The 26,861-nt window shown below is 37.6% G+C and overlaps 1 protein-coding gene across 3 annotated transcripts in view; it reads right to left on the reverse strand.

Moving 5' to 3' along the window:
• The window catches only part of GARRE1 (granule associated Rac and RHOG effector 1), a 92,529-nt gene that overhangs the window by 30,562 nt on the left and 35,106 nt on the right, over window positions 1-26,861 (reverse strand). The window contains exons 2-7 of one of the 3 annotated variants that reach the window (XM_067540068.1): window positions 22,032-23,343; window positions 5,630-5,836; window positions 2,852-2,992; window positions 2,507-2,602; window positions 2,219-2,380; window positions 1,283-1,441 (exon numbers count right to left, since the gene is read on the reverse strand). In XM_067540068.1, coding sequence (XP_067396169.1) covers window positions 1,283-1,441; window positions 2,219-2,380; window positions 2,507-2,602; window positions 2,852-2,992; window positions 5,630-5,836; window positions 22,032-22,526 — 1,260 coding nt within the window. In that variant the 5' untranslated portion in view covers window positions 22,527-23,343. Of the gene's footprint in view, window positions 1-1,282; window positions 1,442-2,218; window positions 2,381-2,506; window positions 2,603-2,851; window positions 2,993-5,629; window positions 5,837-22,031; window positions 23,748-26,861 lie in introns of those variants that run through there. The other 2 variants (XM_067540067.1, XM_067540069.1) reach the window with 2 other exon arrangements.

The raw sequence follows: 26,861 nt of genomic DNA on the forward strand, positions 1-26,861 counted from the left end.
AAGCAGAACACTATAATTAGAGTCAATTTCATTTTATATCTTGTTTACATGTCAGTTATGATGCTATTCCCTTGAGTTAAGATCTGAACAAGGAAGAAAATCTTAAATTTGTGCTACTAATGGTCAAAGACAGAGAAGTAATTTAAAGTGATACTTAATACCAAAGTAAGTGATGTTCAAACAGAAAAGCATGACAAATGGAGCTTCACCATTACTGTAGAAATTATGATCCAATAGTTAGACCAAAGTTTGATTCTGTTACCTAGTACTGGGTTGAAAAGAAGTTGACAAACTCTTATACACAATGACGTATTTTTAAATTGTTGTTAAAGGAAAGCTGCTTCCGTTTTACTTGCCCAGTAAATTGAAAATTCACAATGTCCCAAAAGAAAGACTTGTCATAAATAAATGGAAGTGCACTTTATTAAATAAAAGACTGCAGTGATTAGCAAATATTTACTTAAGAAAACAGTCTCTTAAAACAATAATCAAACAGTTTCTAAAAATATCTTACTGATGAATAGTGCAAGTGTTGCCACTGGAGTTGCCATTTTGCTGATATTTCAAAGGGGTGGACTTTCTGCTGGCATTTACACAGGAAATCCAGCTCCCACTTGAGAGGTGAAAAACAGGATTTTCAAAGTTGTTGTAGAATAAGATTTTTTTTTGATGTGGTAGTCTCCTGATTTTACTGTGCATTAAAATGGGAGCTGCATTTCCTGTGACCTAATCTACATCAGGTTTTAAAAACTGCAGCTTCCTTTTTGATTTTAAAACTTCTAATGCTTTTCTTTTAGTAAGATCGGTCAATGTACAAAATAATCTTCATGTTACAGTATAAGCTTTCAACTACAATTAGTACTTCTGAATCTATGGTCTGCTAAGATCCATCTTACTTACCAGTAAAGTCCTCTCTAACACTGGAAATGGAGGAGCTCATTGTAAGAAACTGTGAATCAATTTCCGAAGTATTTTAATAATGTTTCAACATTTGGAACAGAAACTTTAGTGCAGTTTTATATAGGTGTTTTGATTGTTGAACTATTGGTTAATTTATCAACTGTAATAACAAAACTTTTAATACATTTCATATTTTACTCAGTCATGTACTTAATTTTGTGAACTTGTAAACTGCTGGGCTGAGGACAATGCTCAGCACTTTGTTCTAATCAGCCCAAATTATCTCAATTTTCCTTTAAGAGAAGAGGTATTCTTGTCTAAATATAGCTTTAAAAATAGTTTGTTTACTGCTGATCTAGCCCCACCAGCCATAGTTACTTACCAGTCCAGCTTGGCCAAATAATAACTGTACGGCAGTCTTGCAGGCTCCCCGCCAAGTAGAAGGGCAAACCTGATTTAGTACTTCAGTAACAGGAGAGTCATCCCGGGGCGTAAGTCCATTATGGCAACCAGCTTCTTTGATCAATTGTAGCATTGTGTGCTGCAAGTCACAAAAGTCTATTAAACACTATTCAAAATAGTTTAACATTTGGAAAAAAATCTACTACTGCTTATATATTTTGAGGTTATAAACAGGAAATAAAATGTTTCCAAATGTCCTTATCTTGTAATTTTGATTTGTTTGAAGGATATGTTCAAGGAAATTGAAATACACATTGTAGTGTTTAATATAAAAACTTTCCCAACCATAACTAAAGCATTTGCTACCTGTAAACAATCTCTCAAACTTATAAAATGCACCTATATAAATCAAAATATGGAAATTAGTATGATAACGAGAACAAAATTCCACTCTAACACTACACACCTATATGCAGTTTGTGCCATTGTGAAAAGGTTTAAATCAGCAATACAAGACAGCACCACATATGAGACATTGTAAATCAACCGTTCAAAATGCAATTCATCTTTAACTTTCCCAGGAACAGGGAACTAAGTTTACCTCGAAAAAGTGAATATACTGATAAAGATAACCAAGTCATTTTTGGATGACACTCCTTCCTTCCCCCCAAATTTAGAAATCCATTTTTACACTAGTTTTAAGAATATCTTTAGAATTCATTTGTATGATTGGTTTTAAATTTGTATGACAGATATTATCTTTATAATGTAAAATGCTCCACTGAAGACTAGCTTTATTACACTAATTTGAAAGATACATTCATTTTTAAACACCAGTTTGACATTAAACTTCTATTTTAACAACATTTTAAAAAATCATTGAATTTTTACAGGAGGTTAGATTTAGGGTCATTACCGTTTTCAGCTTCAGGTTTTCTGTTGCTGACTCATTAAAGGATATTCCTTTTAGAAAATGGGATCCTATCTGAACAGGTACAGTGGGGAGTTCACACTGAATTGGCTGAGGTGGAGTCTGTCTCCTTCCTGTTTGCTGGGCTTCAGCTTCACTACAGCAACCCTTGAAGACAAAATGTAGATCAATGAGCAAAGAGACAGTAAATGAAAAGCTAATAAAAGGTCCAAACTTTAAGAAATTACCATCCCATACCAATCATTTTCAGAGGGAAAAAATGGTGATTCTTACCTGCAAACTTGCTTCAATAGCTTTTGGATTCAAGTGGAAGCCAGCCTTCATTGCATATTCACAATGGCCTAAACTCTCCAAAGCGATTTTATATGCCTGATATTATAAAATAGTTTAAGGGCAAGTTAGCCATAATCAACAAGTGATGCAAAAGTATATATATGAATTTACATTGGCATGTTTCACAACACATGCAAGATCTTTTATAGACAATACTGTAAAGTCACACCACTTTTTCGGTTGATTGAACTACCGTTTTTGGTGTAACACATTCCTTCCCTGCTTCAATCCCGCACCTGCTGACTGTAGTAGACATGTGGAAAAAAAAGAATTAAGGTAACTCACCTGCAAAGCACTGTCAATTTTCATGTTCAGTTCTTTCAGCTGATGCTCAGGTATTGCCACACTTTGTGAGCAGAAGAGTTGCTGAACCTCAATTCCAGCCAAACACCCATCACAGGCTCTTTCTCTCAGCCGAGATGTGGCCTTTAACATGAGGAATAAATCAGAAATAATCATAGTATTGGTTCAACATTGGGACGGATCTAGTCTACCCATAATTCAAACCAAAGATTTTTAAAAATTATGAGGATAGTGAAAAGGACCTTGAAGAGTTTGGAATGGATTTCATTTTACTAAATCTACATCGTTACTTTGAAAGGAATGATCTCATGCAATTTGTTTAACACATACTCATATATAAATCATATTATACAGTGAAAAAGTGACTGCTATTTGGGTCTTACAATCTCTCAATCTTATTGTGGATTAAGATTCCTACAGTTCAGGCCACATGATGAAGGTAGTTATTGGACAGAAGCAAAAAAGGGGAGGGGAATGCCATTTCAGAATGAAGGATCATTTTAAACTTTTACCACACAAACGGGACTAATATCCTAATCATCCCATCACACGTACACATACACAAAAAGACATTTATTACATAATTAAGGGTGATTATGGGGAGAAAGGAGGAAAGACATGACAATAATGCAAGAGTCATTTTAGTTTAACAAAGGAAGAGTCATGAAATACTATGTTTTTGTCAAGGAAAATTATGAGAAGTCAAATATCCTCTCTTTACAATAAAAATTTATAACTATTTAATAGTAAACAATGTAGAATTGTTAAAAACCTACTCTCTCTATTATACTGAAGTATTATATAGGGCCAAATGTTAAAATTCATGGGAAGAGTCTTGCTCTGTAGCACGCTACTCAGGGTGCTAGACCCATGACTTATGAAAAACACTAAAAGTTCAGATTTTTGTAATGGAAGTCAGGGCCACAACAAACTTGCAGCCTTAACAACAACATTAAAGGAGTGTAGTATACTACAAATCTAATTCTTAATACGTAGTAGGAAATTAGAACTACTGACAGAATTATTTTAAGCTTCGTGCTGAAGTGGCAATTTGTTTTCCTGCCAAACGGAGTAATTTTGTATAGAAACAAAGGTAGTTTTGTTCAATCTGATGATGCAAAAAGATTCTTGAATTCCAAATCTCTATTCCCACACTAGAACCAAGAAGAACTGTTGACTGGCATATTTGGTGATGATTTTTTTTAAAATAGCTGTTTATTAGTGATTATTTAAGAGCACAGATTTTCATTTAATATCTTAAAACCTTGCAATTATTAAGATTGGTGATTTTAGTCAATTGTTTCTCTTTTTCCTAGCTCTATAAATTGGAGAGAATTTGGTCTTGTGTTTTTCTCTTTTTCTCCTCATTTTGTATGCCTAACAGATTTGATTCTGTTAATCTGTATATGAATCTCTATATTTTGACACATCATTATGTGTTTCCTTCACAAAAATAGCTTAACTGGGCCAATGTCTCAACTGGCTCTTTTATCATAAAGATTAAGGCTCCAATTCTGCAAACACATACATAGGTGCTTAACTTCAACCAATTATATTAATTTCTATTTATCAGCTTCCTAGAAACTAAGAGTATAAAGGACTGAACTGTAGTACGTACAAGATTAGCTAACATTTTGTAGAGAGAGAACATTTGAAATCCTGATCATATTTAACAGAATTCACAGTAGATAAAGCTATTGTATAAACTTAACAACAAAAGTATGGAACAATAATATTCCCCAAAAATTTTATCTACCAAACAGTTGTAAATCCCTATTTTATTCCAGTAATGAGAGAAAGTAGCTGCAGCATGTCCAGTTACAAATAGTTCTTCTAGATTCATAGTTCCACAGGAAATTTGTTTGTTGTCCTATACCCTGCAGATGTTAGTTGATAAATAGAAATCCTGAGAGGATTTCCAGTCAAAATGACTAACATGCCTGTCTGTTCTGCCAAATTAGACTTCAAAAGCACATACACCAAGTTACTTTAATTTTCAGGAAATCATGCACTCAAAAAGTCTGAAGCTATTTTTGTTCTAGCAGATTATAAATGTGATGTCAACTATACAAAGAGGAAAAACAAATATTTTAGGTTTATTAAACTAGCTTCCCTTTGAAAGGTGCTTTTTCCTTGCAGGGAAGATACGGATTCCACAGATGATGTATATGTTTGAAGTATAAATCTAGAGATAATTTTCAGTAATATAATTAAATGTTTGACAATTTTATAATTCAACCCCCAGCAAGAATAGCAGCTTTTCAACAAACTGGACATAAAGGTAGAAGTCCCTAGTAAACTTTTTAAAATACAGAATAGGATACATATTCAAAATGTTACTGACACACCATCAAAATAATTTCCGTCTGAGGTTTTGGGGTATTTTTGCCTACTCTTGACAAGAATAAAGGCTACTATAACTGAAAATCAGAAAAAAAATATTTTTTCTTCAGTTTGTGCATCTGACAGCACTTTGTGTATAATTAATGCCACTGCTTCACTATAGACTGTTTTCTTCATTCACGAGGTTTTTCACATAGAGAAAAAACATTTTAAAAAATAGAAAAACTGGCTTTGAAATAATTAGTAGTATCAAAAACTATTTTAAGTCGTTTAAAAAAAAATAGGACTAGATATCAAGTTTAGTGTCTCGAATATAAAACAAATATGAAGAGAGTGTTGCATATTAGGCAACTAATTCCAGAGTTATCAGTTACTAATATGAAATGTTCAGCTTCACTGAAAGCAAGGCATCCATACCTCTGCAGCTCCTCTCCATGATCGTACTGCATCTTCTAGCTCAGTTGTGGGGCTCAAATTGGAGGTTCCCACCCCACTAGCATTCTTCCTTTCCTGAGCTACAGCTTCCGCAAAACAAGAATGTGCAACTGGTTGGACCTTCTGCAAAGCTTGTGACAAAAACTGAAAGTGAACCTGCATCACTGTCAAGAAACATCGTCCAAGTAACTATGAAAGAAAAAACAAACAAAATTCAGGAGTGAGTTTGGGATTATTTTTGGTCAGTGAATCCTGATATCTAGTAAAACAAATGAGTCAAGTTCCTAAGCCTGGCTGAATCAACGAAGAACTTTTCCACAATCAAACTGTCATCAATATGAAATCATAGCTAATACTTAACTATGTCCTGAAAACACTGTTAAAAAAACCACTACAGAATACAGGGGTTCTATGTATTATACTGAATCACATAAATTGCAGCTTTTCTTTTGAGAGAGATCAGGTTTCAGCTTGCAATGATTTTTTTCTGCATTATTTTGCAATTATTTTTTTCTGCATTATCTTTATATCTGTCCTCAAGTCATGGCTATTTCAAGAATGCAAATCTGAAAATCTGATTGAACTACACAGCCATATCAAGTATATAAAAGGAACAAACAATCTTATAAAATGTAAGTATCACAGCATCTCACAAGAAAAATGTTTGCATCAAAATCTCACTTGTACACGGGGAGTCACACTATCTTCCAATGTTGATTCCAACAGAATCTACTTTAATTAAATCAGTACACACCAAGCTCATTACAGTATTAAAAAGTTCATAATCAAGTTAACATTCTGCTTGGAAGAAGATCGGAAATATATGTGAAAACCTTTTGACATTTGAGACAGTGAATAAATTCTTTTCGGCTCCTTTGGAGTGTAATCTTGATTGATCAGGAAGTAGGTACACTTGAAGAATTTGTACAAATGGACACCTTGATCTCCTACATCATTTGACAGGAATCCCTAGAACTAACAAAGAGTTTCACTCCAAAATATTTGCAAGAGATGTATAATTTAATACTGCTCGTTTGCACAGTGTGAAGGGGAAAAGAAAGCAAAAGAGCGGTTTCTAGAAAGCCAGGCAAATTATTCTCTCCTTCCCCACACTCAAACAGATCAAGGATGCTGTATCTATACCACTCCTAACCCTTGCAAACATACGGAGTAAGAGCCGCAAACTTGAGCTTAACTCAGATGGGATCCAAATTCTAGACCACTAGACTAGTACATGTTTCTTTCCTTTCTAAATCTCCCTCTGTCATTTTACCCTTATCAATACAGCAGCCCAGGATTATTCTTGAATTAACCACACATGCCTAGCGTTAGAATAAGCAGAATGAAACAAGGATCACACAGTTTTAATTCTCTCTCTGCATCTGCTGTCAGGATGGGAGCATAGGTACAATCTTCCAACAGGATAGAGAATGTGGGGATAAGAACAAACGGGAATATGCTATATTTCAAGTATACATACATACATCCCTTGGCAGACAGGCTTGAAACAGAACAAAACTAGAACACCAGAGCAGTAAATGTTTTCTAAGTTACTGTAGAAAGTAATTACATGGATTAATGCGGCATGGGCCAGTGGGTAGTGTACTGGACGAGGATTTAGAAGATATGGGCTCTATTCCCAGTTCTTCCACTTACCTGCTTTATGATCTTGGGGGCAAGTCACTTTCCCTTTCAGTGCCTGTTTCCTCTCTCACCTTTTGTCTCTCTTCTGTTCAGACCATACACTGTTCAGGGAATGGACCAGCCTTTGTGTGTTTATAAAGCACCTAACACAATGAGGCCTAAAACCTCAGGCAAGGCCTCTAGGTATTACAGAAATACAAGTAATGAAGAAAACAACGTTAATGAATCTTTGTGACTTTCAAGAAGAAAAGTAGTCACGATTATGGTTGTCATCTAAAATTTTACATTTAAGATGTTAATTTTTGACTGGTACACAAGTATATACACTTGTTATAAACAGAAATATGGATGAACTTCACACAGCTTTTCTTCTTTTATTTTACTGTACTTGTCACAGAGAAAATGACAAAATATGAATTTATACATGTTTATCTACATTTGGCCTTCCATTACAAAAAGTCTACTAGAACTAAACTGTTATACCATTTTAGAAATAATGCATAAAATGTACAAACAGTGTACAAAGGCACCCTGTCTTGGAGGACAAGAAGTTATCTGACTTATTTTCAGGTACATTCTTTTTTAATAAAAATATTCAGACACAGTGATCTTACTGGCAAGAGATTAGAGTCACACTAGTGGTTATATGCATTAACAATCTACTTTAACAGAACTTTACAAGTGGAGAGTTTTGTTTTCCACTGCAGCCAGTCTCCTTTTGACATTCCATTCTGGTTCAATCATTTCCCCTCTCTGTACAACATTAAACAGTTTTGATATTACGACTGACCTCTGCAAGTGTAGTTTGCCTTATTAAAGAAGTATTCAACAGACAAGAAAAACAAAACACCAACATGCTTGATTACAATATTTAAAAGATTTCTATGAAAACTGCAGGAGCCACAGTGAGGAGAAAACTAGCAATCTGGATATTTCAGTTATAGAAAATACCAAGGACTCTAACAATTCTCAGGGGGAAGAAAATCCAGGGCTCATTAGGAATTTCAAGTTGGTGAGATTCTAAAGGACATTAAGGTATGAAAGATTAAAATCTTCCCTTCCCTGGGAACAGTGCTCAAAAATAAACAACCTATTTTGTTTTACACGGACAGCACACCACATTGCTGGTATAATTTGCACTGTTGGGCAATAAGATTAAAATACTAGTATTGACACATAAATCCAAGTCTTCTTTATGAAGTCTATGTTTTGTTTTTTAAATCTAGATCTTAACTTCAGTGGTTGTTCACAGGTGTTTCCAATGTTGAAAATAAGAATATAACTGGGGATTCTTGCACTGTTCCATCCTGCTAGATTGAGGACCTATTTCAGGGACCATACACACTTCCTTGTAAGAACTCTCCCTTTTAAAGATATTGTCTAAAAAGGAAAAGAGCTGAATCCCTCTCTTTACTTGGGGATGTAATTACTACCCACTATGTGCCTGATAAATACTCTCAAGGTAGGTCTAGAGAGCAAAGGGTAGAGTATAGTACTTGTAACAAAACCGACAGAACCACCTGTGTGAATAATATAAGAGCATAGAGTTGCTGTAGCCGTGTTGGTCCCAGGATGTTAGAGAGACAAGGTGGGTGATGTGATATCTTTTATTGGACCAACTTCTGTTGGTGAGAGAGATAAGCTTAAAGAAGAGCTCTGAGTAAGCTCGAAAACTTAAACTTGTCTCTCTCACCAACAGAAGTCAGTCCAATAAAAGATATTACCTCACCCATCTTGTGCTTTAAAAAGAATATAGAAGCATCCTGCTGTCCAATCTATCAAAATTGGGTAGTGGTGTAGGGGCACAGTTAGAGTAGCTAATGTCATCATTCTGAACGTACTAATCCCAACTCACGTTTTGGGACCTGAGTTTTCCTTTTGGGGGCCTACAAAGGGAATGGGTTAGACAAGTACCAGCTTGATTCCCCACAATTTGCAAAAGATCAAATAGCCTCTGCCTCCTTTTCTGGAATCCTGGATACTGAATATATGATGCAGTGGAGTTCCTGTATCCTCGCAAACACTGACCCTTGAAAAATAAATCTCTACCACTTGTATACCATTCCTATCCTTTGCAAGGTCATCAGGAAGACACAAATGCCACTCCTTATCTCAGTGGCTGAACAACCTCGTGTGGAGGAATCTGGCATCCTGTTTGGACAACTGCGAGCAGTGTGGCTATTGGAGACATATTATGTAGTACCTCCTTCCTTAAAAGATCTTGCCAGTATCAGAGGTAGGGCTCTGCTTTCTCTGAACAGCTTCTAACTATAGGCATGCAAGAAGGTATTGTGAAAGTATTCCCTTCTAGCAGGCCATGAAGATCACATTTTTCCATTTCAGCACATTCAGCAACTGCTTTATCTAAAACTTCTCCAAATTTGTATTACAATAGCACCCAGCTCCCCTCTCCCCCCTCAAGCCAAGATCAGGGGCCCTTTATTCTAGAATCTAGGTGCTGTATAAACATATTTTAAAGTCCCTTTCCACAGAGAACTTACCATCTTGGTTTATGACAAGACACAGACAGGTGTATGAAAAAATTGGGTGGAAGGGAAGAATAAACAAACAGTAAAAGAAGCATGATTTTTCATAACAAAAATCAATTTATGCTCACCACCTGCCCAGCTGTTGTTTTTCGCAGCAATTCTCAGATATCACAGTGCTGAGGCAGGCCACGGAAAAGGATAAGTTAATTACTTTATATGATTTTGGGTGGAGTTTTTCCCTCCATATATGTCCTCTACAATAGAAAAATCTATACTTTTATATTTTAGTATTTAAAAAAAATATTTTCTTTTCAGTTAGGGCAGGCAAGCTAAAACACAGCGCACACATTTTACAAAGGGTCTCTAGTTGCTAGTTTGTTATGAAGGAGTGAGGATCAGTATGTTGATCAGCTTCTTCATAATCAGTACAAAAATACTGAGAAAGCTTTGTGATATGCTTATGCTTTTACAGCAAGTTTATATACTTGGCCTCATTTTGGAAGAACGCTCTTAATCTGACTGCTTATGTCTTTTCCAAGGCAGATGGTAAGGTAGCATCTGCCTTGGAAAATCATGACTATACAACAAAAATAAAATGACACTTGTCGCTTCAAATTAGTATGAAAATGCCTGAAGTTATCTACTGAAGGTCTATTTGGTTGTTACATAATAAAAATGCCAGAAGATGTAACTAATAAAGCCAATTGTAAAGGCTAGTTAATTGCTAGTTTATTGTAATCTTTTTAAAATTTAACTATTTATAACCACTTTAAAATAGCTTTGGCAAACCAGTCAACTGACGGATTAACTGACCACCCCTATCATTTGACCATGGTCAAATATTGTAGCAAGAATGCCTCGATGTAGCTGGTGGCCTACCTTTCTGATTGCTTCATGGTTCTATCTGCTAGCAAGCCTACTTAACTGTCATGATCACTCACTTTTCTACATGATAATACCATCTGCTGAGAAAAAAGTGAACAGAAATTTGTATGTGTGTATATCTTTATTTATATCCCAGGCCATCAATGCATGCTGTAATTTACAAAAATTAACAAGTTAAAAGCCATGGTCCCTGCCCTGAAGAGTTTACAAACTAAACAGACTCAACAAAACACAGAAATTAGCTCAGGAGGGAGTGGGGAAGGGAGAAGAAGATTCAGTCATTAAACCTAGTCTCCAAACACAAAGAGAAAATATGCAAAGCCATTAGGCTGCTTGAAGAGTTGGCCAGTTGCCTACATAGTATAAGTGCATTTAAAAATTACATTTTCTTTTATAGTTGCTGTGTGTTTATTTTATTTATTTAATTTCATTTCTTCTATAACTGTTCAGTCTTGAATAATGTTCACATTTAAATGTGAAACTACCATTGCTAAAAAAAGATAATTCTTTCATTTTTTAGAACTTCATTTCATTATGTTTCACATTTTTCTGAGTTAAAATAACTCAATTAAGTAATTTTATAATTAGGCATAAGTATCTAAGGCTAAACCAAATGGAGACCACAGACAATCTTTTTTTGTTTTTGTTGCTATAGTTACTGTTCTAATAAATTAGTGCTTTAAATTTATTTTTTTAAACATTTGACAATATTTAATCAATTGACCAGTTATTTTTTGACAAGTCAAATGCCCAATCCTACTTTAAGAAAGTTATAAAGATGCAAGTGAACTGTAATGTAAAAAACAGACATTAAAGTTCACTGGCATTAGAGGTCACTGGCCACATCTCTGCCTGAAGGCTAAATTTGTACCAAAAACAAAACAAAACTATTTTTCCTATGCCATTAAAGTTAGCTCTTGTATGAGGGCATAGTGCACATCCAAAATAAGACATACCACTGCACACACTTCTCCCCCTGGGGAGAGTGTAAGAGAATACATAAACACGTTGCTTAATGCATTACTGGATGGCACTTAGATATTATGGTGATGAGTGCAGTATAAGAACCTATACATTATAAAATATTTGCAGAATCAGGACTTTAAAATGGATTCCCTGGAATAACCTGTAGAAATTGACCACTCCCAAATTCTCACTCAGGAATCTTCACAGGGAATTAGATATATTAAAAGGCAATCAATGTATTCAAAAGCATTCTAAAATATTTAACTTTTTGAGGGAATATAATGAAAATTACATTTTAAATACTGCATAAAAAGGAAGGGATAATCTTAATGTTGTATTAACAGACATGCATACGTGGGCACAGAAAAGAATATTACATTTCTACTTCAGTCTGCATACTACATAAAAGCCAGTAAATCAGTGGTCCCCAAACTGTGGGGCATGCCCACTCTGGGAGGCGCAGCGGAACATTGAGGGGTGCGGTTGGGCCCGGGTCGGCCCCCATGAGGGGATACGGAAGGAGCACCACCCAGCCCCACCCCGGCTGCAGCTGAGGCCCTGGTTGTGGCCCTGCTCCGAGCCACGCCTCGGCTGCTGATCCTCATTCTTCACTCCTGGCCCTTGCTCTCAGCTACATTTCTGGCCTGGGAGGGATGGGCAGAGAAAAGTTTGGGGAGCACCGCAATAAATGGATGTATCAAATTACTTGGAAAAGTACTATGCAAAATAACTACATTACTCTTTCACTGATAAAAAAGGACTAACTCCAAGAATTCAGACATACAATCATCTTATGAAAGTTCAAACGTGAAGATCTATTTTAAATAAAGAGAATGTCACATTTTAAATGATCAATACAAGACAGCTAATCGTGGTTAGTTGAGTAGTGCAGTCTAGTTTAACACTGTTTTAAGGTGCAAAGAAATGTATGTTATTGAAATCCATGTTTTTAGAATAGGAGTCAATAGAACTGAGTTTATTGGGCATGATTATCCAATATTAGACAGATCCCTATATCAGAAAGATTTACTGCGTGAGCTTATTACATAGGATCAGCTGCACTGAGGGCTGCAATTTCAAATCTAGCACTTCCCAACCTGCAATAGACTTAGAGAAAATAGTGATGGTAAAATAATTGTATAATTTCTCCAAAAAGGGAAAATTAATCTTATTCCACCCAATAATCCTTCACCCCAGCTATCTTTTTTTGTTAAGAACTGAAATCTCTCTAACGTGTAACATGAAAATTTTATTTTAAAAATAAAATCTCAAAAATTTAGTGTTGGTTAGTGGCTACTCTTTCTTTCAGATCACAGAACAGAAGAAAAAACTATCAACAAACAAGAGTGTTGGTATAGTAACTTGTTTTTTCACATACTTCTCAAATAGTGAAGTTACCTTCAATTTAACTATATAAGTCAAAGCTTAGTTTATTGAAGGTACAATAGATAACGAAAGTAGCAAAACAGAATAGAGCACACCATTTCTGCTTAGAAAACAATACAGAGAAAGTTTCCTTTGAATTCCTGCAGGCTCTCTACCCCATTCAAGCATTTCCATTCTTCTACACCGTTATATTGATATTTGTCTACACTGGTGCTAATACTGTATTTGCTGACCCAGTCACCTTCTATAATATTTGTTTAAAAGGTAGCAACCACAGGTAAAGTCATTCCAAAGAGACAACAAGTGAGCACCATGTAGAGTACCTGGGCAAATATTCAGGAATAACACTGCAGTTTCCATGCACAGAAAATCAGATTTTGTTGTCCATATCTCAGACACATGGCCATTAATATTTTTCTATAAAATATTACACTAATAATTTGGTGGTAAATCACAAACATTTTGGGAGTGAAGTACTCTGACTGAATCATATTGCATTTGTTTTGTCTTAATCTCTCAGAAATAATGTATCCTTTACAGCTGCATATGTCTTCATGCCTAAATGCCTCAAACAGAAGAGCTTCTGATTTGGAAAATTATGGAGATGGCTCAAAAAAATCTGTGGCCTTATTTTGTAATAAGGTTCACAACAATCAAAGAACAATGAGAAAGAAAAATTATATCTGCCTTCACATAGTAGGTTCCAGTTACTCCAATTAAGGGGAAAAAAAAATCCAATAAATTAGATTTTTTCCCAAAATGTCCAAGAGTAGATCAGAACCATAATATTTAGCTAAATATCTGCTCTGAAATCCCAGAACTTTTACTAACATGGCTTGTTTTTAATCCATAATGTTAGATGCTGACATTTATGTCACTTGAGGTGAAATAGCAGAACAGTGTCAACTTGTTTTGTGAATTCATGGAGTTGAACTAGCTGCCCAGAAGCTCATGCATTCATCAAGAAAGGCCGAGAACTGAGCCAAAATAAAAGCCAGGGACCAAGAACTAGAGAAGTTAAAGTGGCAAAGTTCTCACCCAGTAACTAGCAAAAAATTAACATTTTGCCTGATTAAAAAAACCTCTCTTGGCAATATTACTAAAGAGGACTGTATTAAGACTATTAGCCTAACAAGAGACAAAAAAGGAATGACACAGGTTGCACTGATATTTATAACTTCGTTTCTTGTTACTATTTTCTTATTTCATCTGCGAGTTAGTGATGTAACCCAAAGGTCTGGAGTATATGGGAACACAGCATAACTGAAGGGACAGAAGACATCCGAATCAACCCTTCTGACAATTTGACATTGTTTGATAAAGTTAGACCAGGACAAGACCCTCATCCAGTCACACTAGTGGGATAAAACAGACTAGAATACATTAAAAACAAAACTGGTGCAAGGTAAACCACTTGCCATCTTTCAGTCCTGGAGAAATGTAAAGCAGCGCTGTTAGAATGGGAGACTAGAGATAGTTTTAAAGTTCTGATATTTTATGAATGGCTAAGATTAGAATCAAATGCTTTATACCATTGGAAAGCTGGAGTTCCTAAACCAAAAGCACCGTAGATAGCATGCTAGCAATAACGTTGGATTTTTACAAATAAAGAATGGCAAAATATGTAAGTATTGAATACTAACTACCTTGACTGCACTGCAAGTATGATAATATTCTTAAAGTTGATGGTAGTGACTGAACAAACCTAATGTGGAAATTAAGCAATTTACTCCAATTCAAAATAGATGGTTTTGGTTTGTGTGGAACCACAGTATCTTTACCCTTTCAATGAAATGCAAAAGGTCAGTCTGCAGGGTTACATTTTACCACTCTGACTTCACCCTTTCCTGAAGTGTTATCTTTTTATGGGGTCACAAAGTTATCCATTTCACAACTCTATACTAAACTATGTTCACTGAAAAGCATTACATAAATTTCATTGTTAACAAGTGATTCTGTGCAGATTTCCAGACCATGGAATTTTACAGAGAATGGATTCCGTACAATGTGAATGAGCTGGCAGCTACAATTAATCACTCATTTGCAATTTAGCAGAATGTGTCATAGAAGCCTTAAACATCAATGTCTGCAACAAGATTGTAAGTTCCTCCTGAATTCCAAGTTCCCCTTTTATATGATTATTTTCATTCTTTTAAAAATATATATAAGTTAACTCACTGGAATTTAAGATCTGGCTTCCAACTACCTTTATTTCAAAGGGTTTTTTTTTCCCCTTCTTGATAATGGCTTTGGGGATGATCAGGCTGTGTATAGGCTTTTTGCCAATTTGAGAAGCTGGATGGGAATAGCTAATATAATACAGATGATAATCAGATATTGATCAAACTAGAGGACAAAGATTTAATGACAATACCCTTTCTGCCACATGCCATTGTACAAGGTGAACAATACGTTCCTCATTTTTACAGTGCGCAGTACCTTCCATGCAATGTGACTAATTTAAAAAATGATTTCACAACATCCCAAGTAGACCTCCAGAGCAAAACAATCTGCTCTTCCAACACAAAAAATTACCTTTCCTTCCTTTAGATATACAAAATTAATTAGATTCCAGTTTAAGCCATATTAGAGTTTACAATATCAGGAGAGTAGGGCAACATGACAGCATTCATTCATTCATGCATGCTAATTGTCAAAGACCCCCAGAAGTAGAAATACAACCAGACAGTATTAGCACAATATTCACCGCTATTAAAAATGTTAATTGTTTTTACAATTAACCTTTTATGACAAAAGAGCTTTTAAAAACGACTATCACAAGATATTTTAAAATTTGGTGGACTATGAGATAACAGGGGCTCATGCAATAGAAGACCGCCAAGTTACGTCAGGCTCCACAGAGCACTCTGTACAGTGGCCCAGCAGATATTTCTGCTAACAGAGTCATCTGGATGGAGTCAGGAGCTAAATCTTCGAGCCAAGCATGAGAGAAGGTGAGCAGCCCTCAGTGGCGAAAGAACAGGTTCAGGACTATCGAGAAAAGCTGGACATGCACAAGTCCATGGGGCTGGATGCAATGCATCCAAGGATGCTGAGGAAGTTGGGTGATGTGATGGAAGACCCATTAGCCATTATCTCTGAAAACTCATGGTGATTGGGGAGGTCCCAGATGATTGGAAAAAGGCAAGGAGGAGGATCTAGGGAACTACAGACCAGTCAGCCTCACCTCAGTCCCCAGAAAAATCACGGCGCAGGTCCTCAAGGAATCCATTTTGAGGCACTTGAAACAGAGAAAGGTAATCAGGAACAGTCAGCATGGATTCACCATGGGCAAATCATGCCTGACCAACTTGATTGCCTTCTATGATGAGATGACTGGGTCTGTGGATGCGGGGAAAGTAGTGGACATGATATATCTTGACTTTAGCAAAGCTTTTGATAGTCTCCCACGGTATCCTTGCCAGCAAGTTAAAGTATGGCTTGGATGAATGGACTATTAGGTGGATAGAAAGCTGGCTAGATCATCAGGCTCAACAGGTAGTAATCAATGGTTCAATGTCTAGTTGGCAGCCGGTAACAAGCCGGTAACAATCAGGGTAAAACTACCCCCTCAAGTAGCATAGCGCTGCGTCGACGGGAACACAGTTCCCGCTGGCACAGTGCAGTGAAGATGGTGCGCAGAATGGAAGCACAGCAGTCAACAGGAGTTACGCAAGCTAGTCTGCGTAGTTTGCGTAACTCCTGTTGACTGCCGCCGAATCTCCAGGTAAGTGTAGACCAGTGCTAATATTCTATGAGATGGCCAAAAAGACTGAAACTGGACTTTATTTGCTAAGCGAAAAAATACACCCTTTAATTGTAATGCAAATAAATGCTGAAGAACAGAATTTTTATTCAGATATCCTTTTATTCTATGAACCCTTTAATTTAACACAAATCTTAAAAGTACTTAGGTATGGAAGCAGAAAATTCCCATTAGTTTTACACTTCAGCTCAAATTTAGATCTAATTATTTTGCACCCCAACTTCTGTTTTCCTCTTGTTTATGACCAAGATGAACATATGGTTCCTGCCATCACAAGAGATAACTCAATTCATTAGTTCCATCCATAGTTAAGACAAAATTTATACTGCATATTTCAGAGTGGTTTTTCATTGTTTCACATTAGTTTTATTTTTCTTCCTCCGCCCCATTTTATTATACTTGACCCCTCAGTAGTTGAAGGAATGTGCAAACATTTATCTCTATAAAAATTCAGCTTTTAACATATATTTTATTTTTATTCAGACAATCAACAGAAGTCTAATTTCAGTGCACTGTTCCATACTGCTAGAGTTTAAGGACAGAGAAGTGGAAACGTAAGGAGTATAAATATATACAGTAAATCCCCTTGATTTCCTTCCTCTTTCAATACAATCTGTTTCTCACCACCAAAGGCACAAGACTCCTAATAATTTTGGTTTAATTTGAAATTAAGAAAGCTGGACACAAACTGTGCATGCTCACAGTGTCTCACCAATAACCGGACCAGGAGAAGTTACCCCCTTTTACACATTATAGTTAACTCCTTCAATGACTAAGCAATTTGTGTTCTGCCAGAAATAACTTATTACAGTGGGAGTGGCAATGATTGCTATAGTTATGGCTACATTTGTTTTCATTCTAACCCAAATCAGCTAATGTTAATCAGGACTAGAAGTTTTCTCAACACCTCCTATCCTGAGGTTGAAAGCTACCAGCCCAGATTAAAAAATACACCAAGGCTACATCCCTTCCACCAAAGCCATGACTATTTCAACTTCACCTCATCTTTATTCCCCCTCAAAACACAACATTCTCCTTCCTTCTCCATCAAATAAAATCAACTCACAGTGTTAATAAATTCTGGGTTACCGCCTAAATTACTTTTCTTCATAGTCTCCCATATAAAATAATATTGGGGACCTCTTTGCAGGAGAATTCTTCTGGGGCTGACACCCACTTGGACCTGCAGTAGGCCCTCTGCCTCCAAACTCTTCTCCAAATGAGTGGACTTCTCTGTTCTTTGCTACTCCCTCATATCTGGCAAAAGCAGTATCCTCAAATACTGTGCTCCGCTCTCATACACCTTAAAGAAAGTGATGCCTATCATGCTCTGCTCCTTTCTTTCCCCTTTTCCTCTGAAGTAGGAGCCAGTGAATCCTCATCTGGACTCAGGCAGCTAGTTCATCCAGTTTTTCTACTACTCAGGGAACAAGAGAGTGAGATTTGAAATCCTGCACATACTTTCAAGAAATTTTTACCTTTCCACTTGCCTGAAGGGATAATTTTAAAACAAATATTAAAATTTGAGCAAAAACAATTCAACCAATTTTGAGCAAAAGCAGAGTGAAATACTTGCCACATTAAACAAAAATTCTTGCAATTTTAAAAATAAGACAGTTTTAAGGTTTAAACAGGTCTGCATATAAAGTTTAAATTTGGTAGGAAAGTTAGCTCTAGTTCAGTTTGGCTTATGGTATATGAATGTTCCAGTAAAAAGTGGTTTATGAATGTTCCAGTGAAAAATGGTTTGATTTGACAGAGTTATGAACTTTTGAAAATAGGGTATTCTGTACATCTTCTCACTAAATTTGTGAATAGTGCAGCTAATGAAGGCAACACTGCCTAGGGTACAAGTGCTAATTTAGCTACCTAATAGTGTAATGCAGGTGACATGGGGCAGAAGCACAAGCCAAACCTCTGAAGACCCTATAAGATACAAGGAGCTAAGAGCTGGCGGGCATTGTGCAATGTAAACAAGAGGGAATCCTGCGTTAGTACAATTCAGAAGCAAAGCAAAGACTAAAGCTCACAAAAACAGATTCTCCGCAAATGACTTCTAAAGTCTATAGGACTAGATGCTCAGGTAGCATCTGGAATTGTTTGCCTAAATTATGGAATTTGCACATTTTGTTGCCAATTTTTTGCAAGACAACAGAGCATCAGAGCCTGGAAGAGTGAAGCTTCTCTTTATGTTTTTTCTTTTAGAAAACTTGCCACATTTTGTATAAGGATTAAGACAGTCTTTAATTACATGATCACAATACTATTCCTCAAAGAGTACAAAGGAACATAAGATTGTGGAAACACAAGACAGACGTGCAGCCATGTGTTCTTCTGTGTGTGGCAGGAAAACCAGATCCCTGAAAATCATTTATTTGATAAATGTATAGTAAACCAATCTTAGACAGTACAATAAAGTATATAAACCATAGTAACAGTGAAAGTTTGCTGGCATATAATAAGCCAAATTTCTCAGCTCAATTAGCTTTACAGTTAACTGCTTCATCTCCTAAAGTGTACCTATGGAAGCCAGCTTGAAAAGGTAGTGTGTAGTGTATAGTACAATGTATCTAACAAAATTATTAGACATCTGAGTCACTAAATATCTCCTACACCAGTGATTCTCAAACTTTATTGCATCGCAATCCCCTTCTGACAACAAAAATTACTACATGACACCCCCCACCCCTGCGGGGCTGAAGCTGCAGCCCGAGTCCCAGCAAGTCTAACGTAGGCCCTGGTGACCCCATTAAAATGAGGACACGACCCACATTTTGAGAACCACTGTCCTACACAATGATTATAATGAAATTACAAGTATAAAATAAAACTCAGAATTTGTATCCTAAGATTATAGAGACTGGGTATTACTTTTTAAAAAATGCTGTACACTCATGTCATTTAAAACTGTGTTACAATGCACATGTAGAGAGTTAAGGCTGAGCATTCCATCCTAACTTGGACAATTCTGACTTCTGGATGCAGGTCACCCGAATTTAGTGTAACTTCTTGTATGGAATTTGTATCAAAATGATGTAAATGTTTTGTAATACAAACAACATACAAGCACCAATTTTTCTTTTTAACTGAAGCTGGTGCATCCAAATACTACAATAGGCAGCTCATAAACGCTAACACTGAAGAGCACATAAAGTCAGCTCTCACAAAGACTACAAAGTTTAATACCCGGAACTTTGTCTAAAATTAGTTCAGACTAATATTTGTCTACATTATGATTTATTTAAGTCAAGTAACTATGAAAAATAATCTCTTTTCACACACTTACCAACAGTCCACTGCAATAAGAAACAGTAAATAAAATACAATGTAATTTATACAGTACTGCAGTGTTCTTCATTGCAAGGCCCATGAGCCAGTGGCGGCTCCCACCGACCCTAAGTACAGCTCCCTGACTAACTCCTCCCCACCTGGAAAGTTGGGGCAAGAGGGGTCTGAGCTGTGCGGGGTGAGGAGGGGCTCTCCACCTGGGCAGGGCAGCCCACCAATCCAGGGAAAGGGAGAAGAGCCACCTCCCCCTCGAGGCTCCCCCCGTACCTGCTGCTCACACCTTTTCATGGCGGGGATCTTAGCACAGAGGGCGTAGCAACCAGGAGGCAACACTGCTGCAGGGGGGTGTCAGCTGTAGCCCTGCTGCTCCCCAAGTCACCGGGAGGCAGAGGTGAGCGCTTCCGCTCCTGTGGCCACTGCTCCCAGTGGTAACTCAGCTGCTGGCCTCAGCTCCCCTGCCCCACCTGGTGCTGACCTGCCCGTGAGTGATTCACTCACCACCTCGCAGGGTCCCAGAAGAGCAGAAGGGGCAGCTCTTCTCCCTCTCCCCGACAGGGTGGGCTGTGCTGCCCATGTGGAGAGCCTCTCCTCACTCCACAGCTCCTTTCTCCCTCACGTAGAGGGGCCACTCCCACCCCAACTTTCCTTCCAGGTGAGAGGGGGAAGTTTCCTGAGACCCCCCCCCACTGCCTGTAGACTAAGTCCAGATGAGCCCGTGGCTGCTGCTAAGAAGGAATCGGACCTGGGCTGGGGGATGGACTGAAGCACTGGGCTGATCGCTCAGCACAGTGTAAAACATCCCAGGGCTGGGCTGCTGAGTGGAGTTGGGCAGGGACCAGCCTGACGCAACTGGGACAAGGAGGCCCAGCCCAGCCACCCCAAAAGCAGGAGTCACCAGCTCTCACATTGAAGGTTTTTTGCCAAAGTGGCCCCCACTTGAAAAATAGTGAAGATCACTGCAGTAGTGTGTTATTGTGTCTCTTTGAGACTGTCATTAGAACTACTAGTTTACGCTTCTTTCCTTTATAGGATTCATTTAACTGATGGCTTTAGTTAAGTTACCATGTATAGTTAAATATTTTCTTAAATCATAACGTATTTTCTCCATTTAACAATAGGCTACAGATCAGAATTCTATTTAAAAACATTTTTTTTCCATGCTGTTTTTGGAGAAGATTATGGATATGCTTCCCAAAGAGATGAAGGGAGCAGAAGCCATTTTGTTTGTAGGTGGCTGGCTGGCTGAGTTCCTGTTTGAAATATTTTATATGCTGCTGGGGTTTTTGTTGCATTACTAATTCACATGTTAGGAAGCCAAGGGACTTGTATAGGAATCTTTATTATTTAAAACTAAATAATAAACAAACATCTCTGTATGTCATTGATGTTCCTTAAAATCTTATCACTAACTGAATAAACATTCCCATACAAACACACATAAAAGTCATGCATGTGAAAAGTTTGTAAAAAGTTATGTTCTCCATGAATAAAACACAATTTGTTATTCCTGACAGAACAAGGATACTGGGTAATAATGCATGCAGTGGTATATTTTCTTAACAAGTGACTTCCACATGGTTCTTGCACAGCTCAAAAATTAGTGTAACTGAAGAGAAAATTTACTTTTTCTAATTTATAAACCTCTCTCACATGTAATGCAATTCCTTTTAAAATGAGTACCTGGCACAGGAAAAAATATTCAATATGCAATTTAAATGTACCACACAATTATGCATTGCAAATCTCTTTACCATGTTTTCCTCCTTTGAAATTTAGAAAATAAAAATATTTATAAATTTCCTCCTTTTTATTTTGGAAAACATTCACCAAAAAGATAAAAAGCAGAAGGCGCTACACCTTTGGTACAGTGGTGGTGGGCCCTGTCTTACAATGAATGAATGCAATTAAGAAGAGATGAGGGAATTTCACATGCAAAACAAGATCATCCATAATAACTTACCTCAATGTCCTGTAGGCTGAATTCCTTTTGATCTTTGAAGTTTGCAGCTCCAGCACTCAGTTCCATCAACATTTTTGCTATTTCTGGTTTTATTGCTGCCGTAAGTCGACTCGCTGCTTCCATGACATGTTCCTGCACGTCTTTCAGTTGCATAGCTGCCTTTGAATAGTGAGAGTTCCTAAATACACTGCTGAAAAGGTCTGTAAGGAAAGTGCTCGCACGGCAAAACACATTGAGTGCATCCAGATATTTGGAGATTCCCTGCTGGATGTCTGCAATTGGAGTAGTATGGGACACAGGGTGGTTGCAGCTGCCTGCAGCAGCTGTGGAGACCAAAGGGGAAGCCGGGGTGGTGGATGCCAACGGTGCGCTCAGGGTCCTGCCTAGCTCAGGCATTTGATACTGCTGGTGTTGCTGCACTTTTTGCTTGGACCCGCCAAGCAAAAAGCGCCGCTTGTAGTCCATTTTACTTTCCTGTGCACTACAGCAATACATAAGTGAGTATGTGTCCAAAAATTCCTTGGATTAGCAATCAGTTGTCAAATTCCTTCCTCAGAAATGTAGTTATGTATAGTAACAGTGGAGGACTGTGTACATAGGTTTCATAAAAGGCATTTCAAAAGGGCAGGCGTCTGTATAATCTGCATCAGCAGTGAAAGGGGCAGCCGATTTGCTGACTTAGTATTTTCAGTGTTCAGTGCAGCCCTGCTGCAGTTACAAAGTGTACTCAAAAAGCAAGCTGAAGTATCTCAAAATATATTCTCTCCTTTAGTATTCCACTCTGTATATAAGATGCACTATGAAGCAAAGAAAGCAATGTCCTACAATTTCCTTGCCAGCACTTGTTGACACCTGATGTTAAAGTTCATAAAATGTAAATCATCTTTCAGAAGTAATACCTTAATGGAGCTTTCCAACTAATAATACCAGAAAAAGTGGAAAAAAAACCACCGATCAACAGCGATTGTAAAAGCAGTGCAGAAGCTTTTTCCTTGAAAAACAAAGTCTTTTTGTCAGCAGATCAAATATCTTCCATGTCTTGACAGATCCAGTCTGTCAAAATCAGTTTGTTCGTAGTGTCTCTTAATACTGAAAAAAATTTTGTTTTGTTTTCTGAAGACTTTGCAAGTACAAGTTATTAAAAACTAGAGTGTTTATTATTGCAAGCCTTCTTCTCTTTTCCTTCAGTTTGATGAGGTAGTTGTTTCCGATGTAACATTAATAAGTGGTGCTTCCAGATTGAGTTTGCCTTCAATTGTAGAGTCTGCAGCAAGAATGCACAAATGTATTTATAAGGCCTCTAGGTCATTTCCTGTCAGGGGAAGGGAAAAAAGTTAAAAAGGTTATGGAACAATGAGAGGTTTTGTTACGATTTTAACTCCTGGTGCATTTATCTTGGGGTGCACTGTCAACAATACATCTGATCAAAAGGGGAGAGGGCTATTTACATTACATTTTTAAAAAGAAGAGTAACAATTTAATAAAATCAAATTATATCCAGACTATTGCACAGTTCACGAGTTCTCTCACACTTAATGGCTTTATCTAGACTGCCAAATGTAGGACTTGCAGTTCAATACTGGTGCAACTCCACCACTGGGAGCAACAGTAAAGAACTTTAGCATAGAGAGAGTTCAGGGGGTTTTAGCCACTCTGGGTATGTCTACACTGCAACGTAAGCCCAGTAGTGGCAGAACTTGAATTAGCTTGAGCATCTAGACTCATTTACAACCCCCCACATATGAATGGATGAATCCTGGATCCCAACCTAGGGCTCCAGTGTCTACACTGCATTCTGCAGGTCCAAGTCCAACCACCCATCCCAGACTAGATAGAGCCCTCCCCAAATGTGGCCGCTCTAGCCCTTTCTTCGTGATGCAGCATGGGAAAACCTGATTGCCCACCAAACTTGACTGTCCAGAGGACAAAGAAAGTCAGCCTGTGGGACACTCCCACAGCATGAATCCAGGGGGGCTGTGTCTACTTGCAAAGCAGTAGGTCTCAAACTCCAGTTCCTAGCTTGACTCAGGCTCAGACCCTCCACCCTGTGGGGTCCTAATATCCTGGATCAGCACGATGTGTGTGTAGACTGAATTAATTTAGGCTTGAGCTTTAAGTTCATTCACTCGGCTTACACTGCAGCATAGACATATCCCTGAGTTGTGTAACACTACATTTTTAATTAATCTGTTTAAACGGTAAATAGACCCAAAAAAGTCTACATCACCATTTGTTGCAGGAATTTGAGGAACCTGTTAGACCCAGAGAACCAACTAAACTAAACCAACTAAAAAGAACCAACATACGCAGATCCTGTATTTTCTTTTAATGTTTAAAATAAAACCTTTAACATACTACAAATGATGGTCTTGACCTGTCTATACCCTGTCCCAGTAGTAAAGATGAGCTGAGCTGCTCTGGCTGGCAGAGTTCCTTGCAACGAACTTCTCAGAACTTTATCAGCAGATGGCCCTCACTTTTTGTAGAAAGTGGTTCCTCTGACAATCCACCAAAGATGGGTTTTTGCAGTCTTTGGGGTACGATGCAGGGGCACGATAATTTGGTCAGAAATTAGCTAAACTACTAAGTTATTAACCACTTAACCATGCTTTTGGCTCTATATAAATATAATCAGCTTGACAGTGCGAGGGCAATAGGCTTGCAGATGCTTTCCTGGGAGCAGTAATAGTAGTGATTTATCAAAGGTAGCCCAGGTTTGATTTTTTTTAAAGTGTTTTTTAAACAGTTCTGCTCTAGTGAGGAGCATTTGCATTCTTGAACACACGTTCCTTTTTCTGTTGGCGCAACTTCATATATGAAAGCTATGATATTTCAAAATTGTTGCAAAGAGATTTTAGCATTCATTATAATTTTAATTTTCCACTATTATTTGCATACTCGAGATTTTTATTTATTCATGTAAATATTAAAAGTGTTTGATATACACGCGACTTAACTGTCAATAACTAACTGCTCAGACAGAGAGCAGGGTCTCTCTTAACTGAGAAGGAAGGATGGATCCAAGTACAGTAGGAAGGATAGCCTGGCATTAAAATAATGATCAATAAGTATAGCAGTCACCCAGAAGATTTTCAGGAAACCATAACCACTACTGATTATCTCTGAGATCCTGAACAATAATTTAGAGTCCATTTTTAAAAACTTATCTGATTGCTTTTTCCATATGCACACTATTACTGCTTTTTGTTACACATTAATGCTTCAGTGTAACATTTGAGTTTTCAGGGATTATTTTCTCTCAGTCTCCAAATTCAACATTTCAAAATGCAGTGATGTCTTTTTACCACCTCCCCCCCGGCCTTGCCAGACAAGTTACAGAGCCCTGGGGAAAGCTTGATTAAAATGTCAGTTTTCCTGATTGCATACAAACGTATTAAGAACAAGAGAGCTGGTTATCAATTTGTACACACAGCGGATATTTATGTTACTCTGAAGAGTAAAATAGTAACTTAACATTTGGCCAGAATCTTGGGATTCTTAAGTAATTTGCTTTTTTAAACATCTCTCTGCTTGAAGAAAAACAACAGACTAAATTGCTTTCACTGTCTCATTCCCTTATGCTAATTCAATGCTTTGAATATGACATGGGTAGACTTTGTTTTCAGAATTTTTTATTGAAGGAGAAGTGATACTCATGCTCAAAAAATAAACTACTTCCAAGTAGAGAATTTAGTTATAATTTGGGACTCAAGTTTCACAAAATTACTTTTTCATTCATGTTGAATTTTTAAGTAGTGCCATTAGGGGCATATCTATAAGTAAAACCAACATAAATAAGATGACCTTAAGGACACCTGGAAGTCCTTAGTACCTTAAAATCATCTAATTTTAATGATCAGGAACGCTCCAAACCTTACAGTTATTCTTGACACTAAGCATATATGTGTAATACTACATGCATAAATTACACACACCACAATGATATTTGCAACATATATTACACAAAATAAAAGTGAATGATCGTTCCTCTCTGCCTCATCCCTCCTTCTATAGCTTTTCTTTAGTCCATAACAACATTGTTTTCACTCATTTTTTTCATGCTATTGTCTGAGTCAATGAATCCAGTGTAACTCTGGAAATCCGTAGGCTCCATATTATAACAGTTTGCACTTTATACCCAGCTGACTCCTGCCATTTTAGAGAGAACTCAAAGAATTTCATTATGACTATGGAGGAACAGAATATTAACAGTCAAAAATGTAAATATGCAGTTTGTACTACATTTTGGAGACAATGCTGATATTCAGAAAAACGAGGCAGAGGAAATTAGTCCCAGAAAAATCTATTTAAACTGCAAATCAAAGTTGAATTCCTTGATGTATGTATTTATAGAAAAATTACTTCATCTATGTACTCAACAAAAATAATAGATTTACAGGTATGTAAATCTGTAAGTTAAAATAATGAATAAGGCACTGTAGCCGGGAGGGGTGGTCCCCCTCTGAGAAGGACCCAGAGGGGAAGCCAGACTCACCCTGACTTATAGAGCCCCAAAGGAGAAACCCTGACCGAAAGCAGGTGTGCGGGTCCAGGCCTTTAAAAGCCCCAGGGACATCACCTGACCAGAAGCAGGGGGACGGAGCCAGGCCTTTAAAAGCCAGGCCTGTGAGCCCAGTCAAGAGAGGATGGCCGAGAGAGAAGGATGCGCCTCCTCCTGAGCTCCCAGCTAAGGCCAGGCCAGGACAGAGACCCACACTGAAAGGGAGTGGCCAGTCTTATCCCCAGCCTGGAAACCAGAGGAGGACCCACCAGAGTTCCCCGCTGCCTGGGAGCCGGAGGCGGGCCAGCCTGAGCAGTACAGAGCCTGGG

The sequence above is a fragment of the Emydura macquarii genome, unplaced genomic scaffold, assembly GCF_026122565.2.
Source record: "Emydura macquarii macquarii isolate MOO-44397 ecotype Brisbane River unplaced genomic scaffold, CSIRO-AGI_Emac_v2 contig_561, whole genome shotgun sequence".
Taxonomy (NCBI): domain Eukaryota; kingdom Metazoa; phylum Chordata; order Testudines; family Chelidae; genus Emydura; species Emydura macquarii.